Below are 10,431 nucleotides of genomic sequence, written 5' to 3'. Positions count from 1 at the left end.
TTTAACACCTGTCTCTCTCATAACAGCTTTTGTCAAAGCACAAACTTGTGCTCCATCGTCTATATAGCCTTGACCGTATCCACAAGAGGAAGGACATCGATTGGGACTCCCCACACTCAAGGCCATGTTTTGCACCGCATGCACATTGCCCTTAACTCTTGGCAGCCTCGTGCTTACACTTGTAGACCACTGCCTCCTTAGCTTAAGATTTAAAGCCAACAACTGACCAAAGGTAATGTTAGCTTTTTGGATTTGCACATCACTTACTAGGTCATACTCAGAGTAGCCATGTCCCAATTGGAAATCTGCTTGCTCGATCTTGCAACGTCTCCTTCTCTTGTTAGTTTTTGGCTACCCCTTGCCTTCGTGTACCTCTTTGCCCTTGCAAGCTCTAGTCTCTTGCTCGCTCTCTGTTTACCTTTCGGATCTTGCCTTCTTATTGGCCAAAGCCTCAACATCCTGGTTATCTACTCCAATGATATTCACTATACGGACTTCACCCCACCATCTGGTGGAGCTGGCTATCGTTGATGCTCGATTGCTTGCTCGCTTTGACCATTAAACTATACTTGACCTCTTCCTCTACCAAACAGAGGGTACATACCACCTCTTTCTCTTGGTGGATGAGAGAAATCCGAAGCGTAATGTCCCTCTTCTCCACAATTGTAGCACCTGCTTGACAATGGCCTCCCCGTGCCTCTTGCTCCTCTTGGATGCCCTCTATCCACCACTCTTAGCTGTAATTCTTGCATCTGCTCGGACAAATCCTGTACAGTTTGCACCTAATTCTGCGGCACAAATGCTCGATTCCCACAGTTCTCCTCATGAACAGCCTCTCTTAGACCCTGAGGTTGGGTAGGAACCACTGCTTCGTAGCCCAATCCGCCCTGCTACCATTGTGATTCTCTGGGGGTTTCAAAGTCCCCCTTTTCCCTCAATTTAGGATGCAGGCACACCATGAATTTATCTAGGTTAAAGTAGTCGTCATTAGCCAACTGCATGGCTGCCACTAATTCTGTCCAACATGCTTCAAAATGATCCAAAAACAAACTGACTTCTTCACTTACATCCTATTTGAACACCTTCAATTTCGCATCCATCTCGATTGGGGACGCCTCCTTGCAGAAATCATGTAGAAATCGCGTTCGTAGAGTCTGCCAAGCATGCCTTCCAATGCTTCGTACCACACGTTAGCCTTTTCGTGCATCACCAACGAGAATGTGTGCATCTTGCTATCCTCGTTCGGCATACGCAGTGACAACATATACAGCTTAAAGTCTGCAATCCACTCGTTTGGATTCTCTTCACCTGTGAAAATTGGTCCATAGCTTTGTGACTCCATGTCCACCAATGCAAAGACCTGCGCTTTCTAGTCGAACTGGGAGCAATCAATGCGCTCCTCTATGGAGGCACCAGAAGATGGAGAGGGGGAATTGGGAACACATAAAAAACAAATAGATTCCTCTCTATGGCTTAGGGCATTCACAACACCCATGTCTTCTCAGAAACACTTTCAAAAGATACAACACACAATAATAGACCACGGCTTGCACACCTCTCAATGCACACGCGATTAGCAAGATCACCATTCAACACAAACACATTGCCAATGCTTCTTTCATCACACCAGACACACACCACAACTCAATTTCACTCTCTTTGCACCACAAAGCGGTCCGCGGGCACACACCTTCATTGGCACCAACACACACACAAAGAGCAAGAGAAAAGAGGGGGGGGGGGGGGGGGAACGACTCCAGAAAACGGCTTGATATTGCTTAACAAAGTGCATATACAACCACAACCATCACAACACCAAAACGGTGAGCTCCAACAAAAACGAGCCCTTAAGACTCCTGGCTTGGCTTTTTTACCTCTCATAGTTCCAAAATTGAGAAAAAAAGCCCCTTAAAGGTTAAAAAATTTGGTTTAAATAGGGGGCCCACTCTTTTTTGGAAACTTTGATCTTTGGCCTCCTCGAACTTCAAATTTGGTAATTTGTACAAGCTTTGAGGCCCTTAAACCGCCTTTCCAATTCCCTCTCACATTGCCACACCCTCATGAGCTTGAGGAGGGGGGCACTGGCACCTCCTCTACTTTGCCTTCAAAAAATTATTGGGGCTCAAGGGACCGTGGGAAGCAGACGGCCCTACCATGTCACCACTAAGAATCGCCGTCTGCCTACTGTCAACCGTCTCATTGTTGTGCCAAAACCGCCACTTAGTGCCACCTGCTCTGCCAGGCACAGTGCTAGGAGAACTCTGCCATAGCCATGAGAGAGGAGAGCTTCTCCCTATGTGTGTGTGTGTGTGTGTGTGTGCGCGCGCGCGCAATGAAGGGGCCTCATGCCCTAGCTCTTAAACCCCACCAACTTGACCTTGCCTTTGCATATGGCTCCATAAGCCGGCCATGTGGCATTCGTAGGGCCTCCCAGCCCCTTTGCTCCACAAAAAAACTCCCATAAAGCATATAAAAAAGGTTTTTTTTCATCCCACCTTTCCCATGCTCCCATATCCTGCTCAATGGTCAGAATCCCAAGCTGCCAAACCATGCCAAAAGTCCTCGTTCCTGATTTTGATCCACCTGGCCCGTGTTGCAACTCGATCCCACCGTGCCCGCCATCAAGTAAAAAAAAACACAAAAAAAATTATATGAGACCGCTCTGCTGGCAACTGACACCGATCTCCACCTATCACATCTTGCTGTTCGTGACTCCGATTGATGAGCCGTTGATTTCTACTGACTTCACGTGATGCCCACTACCTTCTGAAACTTGGTCGAGCTCAAAAGCTTCCAGATGGCATGACTACCAAAGCGATCAAAGTGCCCCATAACTACCACCAACCATGCCTTTCCGGTTCGAGCTCCGATTGGCAATCCGAGAAGACCGGCATGCTCCACAACTTGAGCACTTCAACCCTATCTTCTCACTCTAGCTCTGGCCATCTGTACCCACTTGTCCTGTCCATTGGGGATCCGCAAAGCCTTCCATGTTTAAACAACTCTATCTTTCACACCAAGGCTCCGTTTGAGGAGCCGTCAAGACTCGGCTCGTAGAGCATCTCAAATACCACATTCCAAGGCATAATTTCCACACTTTGGACACTTGGACCTGCCACCCCAATTGGCCCTTCATGGAGCCTTTCTGGCCTTAAAAATCGCATCAACCTTACATTTCAACCCCCCTTGCTTGCCCAGGGCCTTAGCACTTTGCTATCACCTATCTGCACCCTTAGCATTGCTTGGCACCACTTCTAGGCTCAACCAACTTTGGTAGCACCATAGTGTCTACAAGTAGCTGAAAAGTGAAAGAGGCAATCCTCAAAGGAGCACGTGAAAAAAGCTTGGACTAATCATCCATAATTATCATGAAAAAAAACCACAATATCTTGATTAAAGGACTAGACAAGCTGAGATTAAAAGCTATGCTTCTCAACGGTATATCAATCAAAATAGATTTTTGCTGGTTCAAGTCTAAGCCAGCAGCCAAAGAGAACACTTTCAAAAATTGAATACATTTCAATAAATTGACATTCTGAGCTTCGAGTCTCATTGCGTATAGGAGTCAACACATGGATCCACTACAGTTGGTAACATGGCAATTATCTCCTTTCTTTCAAAAGATCCATCTTCTTCCTTATTCAAGGTTTGATCATAGTGTTTTGCACAATCCTATATAAGGGACTGCTTGACAATTGTACATAGCCATCATCCAAGGCCACTTTATTCATGGACTCCCCGCGTCTCTAGAACATCCCCCAACTCTACTTAACATCGTGAAATTTCGAGTTTGCTGCATTTGAAACCCCTCTCTCTCATCGACACGATTTGAACCAACGGACCTCCTGTCCAGACTCTATTACGTGTCTCATGTGAAAAAGATGCTTCCCGCCATTGCGAGCTGGCAGAGATGCTAGAAGATCCCTGCAGCGATGACGAAGCTACGCTCCCCAGCCATGGGGATGCTTCTCAGGTAACATTTTTTTCCCAATTTCTGCATTTCTGTGTCATTTCATTTTAAAGCAGATTTCTACGGCGATTGCTGACTGCCTCATTTGCTATAGGCGTGCTTCCTTTTACATACATTTTCGAGGACCTCAAGCTCTGCTGAGCTCTCTCCCAGAAATGTAACCTTTTCCGCTAAACGGAAGCGCAATACCAAGGAAGCTATCCCTCCCTTGCCTCCTTGCTTCCCAGATGAACCGCAGGAGTATGGAGTGTGGCGTATGCAGGCCTTTAAACAGACGTGGATGGACATAGAGACCAATGTTAAGGTTACCTTGTATATCTCTACTACAGCTATTGATGCTTGGAAGAGTATGTGATCTTGTACCATGCATGCGAAGGTGTCTGTGCATGTTCCTGCTGAAATCAGAATACTCGAAGGAAAGATAGATAACGATGAAAGAATGCGAATATTATTTGTAATTTCAATTTTATTGTGTGTCTATGCAGGAGGTATTCGAGGTCCTTAACACCAAGATATTCAAAGAAATTCAGAAGTTTGTGCACAACATAGTGTTCTATGATGCCCAACTTGAGCTGTATTTGTACCCAAAGACGAGTAGCTCTGGTGGATACACCAGCGGCAATGCAAGGGCAAGCAAACAGATACATGCGGCTTTTTTACGATTACGTCCGTGCCGTAAATATGTACTCGGTTTTAGGAATTGCCATTTCCATGTGTTCATACCAACTGCTGAATTGGATCCTCTCTTGCAGGGAATGTTGATTCTTCAGATCATACGAAGACCTTTGTTCAGCTGAAAATGCATTTAAAGAAAGGCAATTGCCATGTGGCCAATCTCCTTCCTTACAACTTTTCAAGTAAAGGAGGAGCTGGTGCGCCCTTGCATACCATGATGAAGCAGATAGTTGGGATAAGTCCGGATGTAAGTCATTATGTTTCCGACATCGATGCTCATCTGTCTATACACGCATTAGCAAAGACGAGAAAGGCATCAAAGCATGTTTGTTCTTTAAGCTCTCCTTATTTCTCTGTGATCATTAACTTCTTTTATGTCAAATATCACAGACAGCAGATATGGATATTTTAGCATCTTGGCATAGAGCAGAGTCTAACGCTAAATGTCCCATTGTCATCATTATCGAAGATGCCGAGCTTTGCAACTCTATTGTGCTGGCAGAGTTTATTGTTATTCTCAGGTATGATAGGTCGTACTTTATCGCTTAAGGGGTAAGCTGAGAGTCATGCCCTGTAACAAGAAAATTGCTCTGCATGACAGTGAGTGGATAGCCGAGATACCTCTCGTACTCATAATGGGGATGACAACATCAGGAGAGGCTATTCGCAAGCTACTTCCAGGGTCTGCTGCTCGGCATCTACGCGTGCACAGTTTCATGTTTCCCTCACCCGATGAATATTTGGAAGGTGTTATTGGAGTGCTATTGAAGGGGATGCCTGTGTTTACTCTAGGTTGTGATGCTCTAAGTTTTCTCTTGATCCAATATCAAAAGTATGACAGCACAGTGATTTCTTTCCTTAGAGCTCTGAAGGTGGGCTTCATTGGCTTTTTAGTTTTTTGTGTTTAATGCATTGAGTTCATGCCAATGAAACATTTAAACGAAGCTTAATGGTTTCAGATGGCTTGCACGGAACATTTCGTATCACAACCTCTTAGTTTTTTATGCAGGAGCAATCCTGTTCAGGTTTGGCCCCTCCCCTCCCATCTCGAATAGTTGTAAAGCTTCACGTATTGGTTTATTTAAATTATCTCAAAGTTTGGTGATCATATCCAGACTCTTGTGGAGCCACATCTACAGTATGCTAGCATGCTTCCATCACTTCAGAGGTGAGATTTGAATGTGACTATGCATGTGTTCCATTCCTACCCATACATTAACTACTTGAGTCATATGCAGAATATACAAATAAAAGATTTTAGTCTCTAAATGCATTTGTCAAGTATCACAGGGCCAATTATTGTTTTTGTCTTTTTGGGTGAAGCAAGCAGTCCGTAACTGATAGTGACATCCGCAATGAGATGGATGTGGCTTTAAAGGAGTTAATAGAGCAGAAGGAAAGATGGAACTCAACCGTTTCTGTAAGGACGCTTATGCTAATCATTGCTCTAAAATTTGTGCCTGGCTGACGGTTTGTTCCATTTATGTGGAATGCCTGATCTCTTTTTCTGTATGGATCTGTTAGTACCTTTCTAGAGCAGTGAACTCTTTGTACATATAAGCCTCACAGTTTCCTGACATTTATTTCAATGCCAAAAATGAAAAATACTTGTGGGGATATTGTCCTGCCGCTTGGAAGAAGCCCACTATGTGTTTATGGTTTGCAAAAGCTCAAAAGAGTCTCTATTTATTCTAGAAATCCTTTCCATCGTGGCAGAGTAACTCATCAATTACTATATGGAATCTTGAACTGGCACAAAACCAGAAATCATTGTGCAGCTCTTCAAAGTTTTCTATGCATATCATTCCCTGTACACCAATTTACAATTGAGTGTGCATTACAGTGTACAGGTGATCTCACAAACTTGAATTGGTGCAAAATCAAGTAAAAAAGTGAAATTGGCTGTTTGAATCAATGGATTATAAGATCCCATGCCACACCATCATAAAACCATCATCAAATATGAGGGAGTGTGTTTCCAGGCAAAAATTGAGCTGGTGATAACTGATTGTAAGCTTTAAACTATTGCGTTCATGACATGCATCCTAATCGAGGTCAAGAAGCACACACATGTTCTATTTATATGAGCTAGAATTCTTGTGGCAAACAGATCTTCTAAAACCGTTGGAACTAAACTTTCTCCTCTGGCTTCTTGTTTTTATTTCAAGTTCTTGTGTTTGTGTTTTTTTGTTCAAAGCTAAACCAGAGCGTTTTGACTTTTTCAGTGTCTCCTCGCTCTGAGTAGCCTGGTTGGCATGGATTATGTGAAGATTTTCTTGGAAATTTTAGAACTATCTCGCAGAGCATGGGTAAATGATGGAAATACTGCAATGGATGACAATAGATTTCATCATGAACATCACAATCAAGCAAATTTATTATCGTCTTTGATAAAGAAGTTGCGGTAAGGTTGTGCATATATGATACTTTTAATGTATACTTTGTTCTCATTTATAGATCTGTGTGCCATTTCTTATCTCAGTGATGCTTCAGAGTCTACTTTACATAAAGTCCTTACAAAATGGATAGAGCATACAGAAAGCATTCAAGAGGTGCGTCTATTCTTAAGGGTTTTGCTTGATACATTGTTTTGGGTGTTTGTGTCTTTTTGTCCTTTGAATGTTGACCATCGAAAATAAGGAGGATTATATTTTTGCTTTTGTGCTTGTGCATATTCCTCAAAATTACTGGCTAAATCTGCTGGATTCGGAAGACTACAGCTAGTAGTCATAATTAGGGTTAGGGTTTGTGTATATTGCATTGAGGAGCACCCACAGTAGTGAGCACGCCATAGTTTTCCTGCAACACTAGTAGTGCTAGTGATGGGCTCTTAGGTGCCTCCTGGGCAACATACTTGGCGTGTCACATGCTCCTAGAAAGAGTAGATCCGTCAAATCGTCTCTGATGGCACATCAAATGTCTGTAGGCATTGGAAGAGTCTGTTGCGTGGAATTGCGCTCAAAGGCTGCAAAAATCCACAAAACATCACTGTTTTCGCCTCTTCCACACCTTTGCTTGATCAATCACGCAGTGGGAAGCTGTGATTGATGGTAGAAAAATCTCGTCCAAAAGTGGCATGTTCAGTGGCTTGTACGCCCTCGCTTGTTGCGTATGATATCAACTCTACCTCAAGCATCGTTACATAGAGTTTGGGCATGTGTGGCAACGATGAGTCATTATAGTTTGGTAGTTGCCCCGATCACCTGGACTTGGGAATAGGCACAATGGTGTGCCTACTGCCTAGTCCACTGCTAGTAATTCCTCTACTAATGCTCTGTTGAAGAGCAAGGCAATGAATGGGGGCAAGGGTGCTTGTGGCACATATGAGATGCTCATGTTGCACACATGTGCGATTTGAGGAACGGCCATGCCGCATGTGGGGCATAGCCCTCTCCATCATTGTGGAAGAGAGAGAGAGAGAGAGATGATGATGATGATGATGATGATGTATTTACGTCCTCGGGGGGCCAAAATGACCCATGGGACCCAAAATCTCATATATGAGACTCCCCCCTTCCCATGTGAAGGAGGGGACGTGTCATGATTCTGTGGTGATTTTGTTTGTGAGTGTGGTGTGATGTTCTAGCACTTTGGCAAGATAGATGCCTAGTGCTACTTGAGAGGGATGTGTTCTTGAGAGAAGCTCCTCAAATGTAGTACATCCTTGAATAAGTTGGGGAAAGTCGAGCCGAATGTGTGCATATGCTGGACATTCGAGGGTTACATGTGCCTCATTTTCCAATGAGTTCAAGTTGCATTGAGTGCATCTCCTCATGTTTGCATCAATATTCAGCCATCCTCCCGTTTCACTTTTGAGCATGTGTGATCTTGTCCGCATCAAGGTGATGGCCCGTCTCGCACGGTAAGACATGGGTGTCGTGATATGTATTTGGGTTTCCCCGGTCTTGTACTCTTCCCCGCATCTCGTGTTTATGTGCTTGCAATAGTATTCAAACTTGGACCTGTGCATTGCATTCTTCCATTTGCTGTGGAGAGCCTCAAGTAATTGTAGTTCAAAATTCAGCTCGTGCTCATGCTCGGTACCTGCCTCTACATGCATGTCCACATGTGCTCCCACATTCCATTTAGAGAACCATTTCCTGATGTCCTCAACAAGGCTAGAGGTGAGAAACTTGCTTTTGTGGTTCTTTTGCGGCTTACATCCTACCTCCCATGCTATGTGAGGCAAACAGTTATGAGGCATCAGCTTCACCTTCAAGAGATATCTATGCATTCTTTGCAAGGCAAGCATTTCCAATGGTCTTTGTCTAGTCTCCAATAGCATCACTGAGTATGGTGTTGTGGTTTTTATCCCCATATGTCTATATAAGAACTTTTTCTGAATTTTCTCAATGTCATTCCATGTGCCGGCCGGAATACTTGGTCCCCATACCTCTACCCCATACAATAGCGTTTGGACCACACACGCATTGAAAGCCATGGACTTTATTTCCCACCTTCTAGTGACGCTTTGTTTGCACTTGTTTTCAAACTCGTAATACCTTGCTTGTCCTGCTTCAATTCTTGTTTTTGCACATTGTCCCCATCTATGATTCGAGGGTATAATGATGCCCAAGTATTTGAAGCTGTCCATTGCTTGAATCTCTTGCTCATCATACATAAGGGCGGGCCGATCCTTTGATTTGTGTGTACAAATCACCATACATTTTGTTTTCGTGACATTCATTGAAAGTCCAGTGGCTTTGCAGAAAGTATGTACCACATCCAAAAGTTTTTGCAAGAGAGACATGCTATGGGCTAAAAGAACCACATCATCAGCATAAATGAGGAGTACCAAAGTAATGAGACCTATGTTTGGTGCATCTCCATTATCTTGCGTCGTTTGGCAGATAAAGTCCTCAAGCTCATCTATGCATATCCCAAATAATGTTAGGGACAGAGGGCATCCTTGTTTGACCCCTATTGTGCTAAAGAACTCTTTTGGAGAAGCCTGTTTGCATTTTCAGTTTACATCGAACCTCATGGTATAGGCGTGCCACCGCAACCCTCAAGTGTATGGGAACCCCAATGGTCTCCATACGGGACCATAACCCATGACGAGGTACCGTATCAAACGCTTTCTTAAAGTCCACAAAACAGCAGTACATAGTTTCCCCTTTGAGTCGCGCCTCTTCCATCATAATCCGGATTGTAATCAAGTGATTTATGGTACTATGTTTTGCTCTAAAACCTGCTTGACCGAGAGCCCTCTTTCCACTATTTTCAGCCCATGTGCTAATATCCTTTTCTATCAGGCTCCCAAAAAGTTTTGCCATGCAAGAGCCCACCATGATGGTGCGGTAATTCGTGAGTAGGTTACGGTCTCCGCCTTTAAACAAAGCTTTGACCCAATTCTCTTGCCAATCTTCAGGCATGCCTTGGTGGATAGCTTGATTCATCATGTAGTGTATCCATTTCTTGGCTTCATTGCCCGACCATTTCAGCATTTCGGAGTTGAAGTGCAAAATGTCAGAGGCTTTCCCAGTGGCTAGTTTTTTCAAACCTCTCAAAGCCGCTGCAAAAGTTATAGGTTCCTTAGTGTCAACCTGAATTTCAGCATTCATCATTATTTGAGCATCGGTGGGAGCATAGAGTGTTTGTGCATATACATACATTTCGTCCATGCTGAAATTTCCCATTATATCCTCCTTTTTTCCTTTCATGTTGCGCCATGCTTTCTTGGGCTCTTTCTTAAATTTGATCACCTCTTGCTCCTCCTTCAAAAGTTCATGCATCCTTCTCGTTTTCCTTTTCAGCATCCTGTATTCCTTGGCTGTACTTTCCCA

General features: G+C 43.8%; 1 protein-coding gene across 1 annotated transcript in view; it reads left to right on the top strand.

The window, feature by feature from the left end:
• The first annotated feature begins 3,737 nt into the window (after nt 1-3,737).
• Nucleotides 3,738-10,431, top strand: part of ORC3 (origin recognition complex subunit 3) — a 29,306-nt gene continuing 22,612 nt past the window's right edge. The window contains exons 1-11 of the mRNA XM_086500805.1: nt 3,738-3,973; nt 4,065-4,274; nt 4,456-4,636; nt 4,723-4,892; nt 5,036-5,166; nt 5,247-5,517; nt 5,605-5,670; nt 5,761-5,813; nt 5,969-6,065; nt 6,871-7,049; nt 7,128-7,197. Of these exons, the coding sequence (XP_086356931.1) occupies nt 3,911-3,973; nt 4,065-4,274; nt 4,456-4,636; nt 4,723-4,892; nt 5,036-5,166; nt 5,247-5,517; nt 5,605-5,670; nt 5,761-5,813; nt 5,969-6,065; nt 6,871-7,049; nt 7,128-7,197 (1,491 nt within the window). The 5' untranslated portion in view covers nt 3,738-3,910. The remainder of the gene's footprint in view (nt 3,974-4,064; nt 4,275-4,455; nt 4,637-4,722; nt 4,893-5,035; nt 5,167-5,246; nt 5,518-5,604; nt 5,671-5,760; nt 5,814-5,968; nt 6,066-6,870; nt 7,050-7,127; nt 7,198-10,431) is intronic.

The sequence above is a fragment of the Adiantum capillus-veneris genome, chromosome 25, assembly GCF_014529385.1.
Source record: "Adiantum capillus-veneris isolate H3 chromosome 25, ASM1452938v2, whole genome shotgun sequence".
In the NCBI taxonomy this organism is placed as follows: domain Eukaryota; kingdom Viridiplantae; phylum Streptophyta; class Polypodiopsida; order Polypodiales; family Pteridaceae; genus Adiantum; species Adiantum capillus-veneris.
Note: the sequence above shows the minus strand (reverse complement) of the source record. Positions and strands in the feature narration are given on the sequence as shown.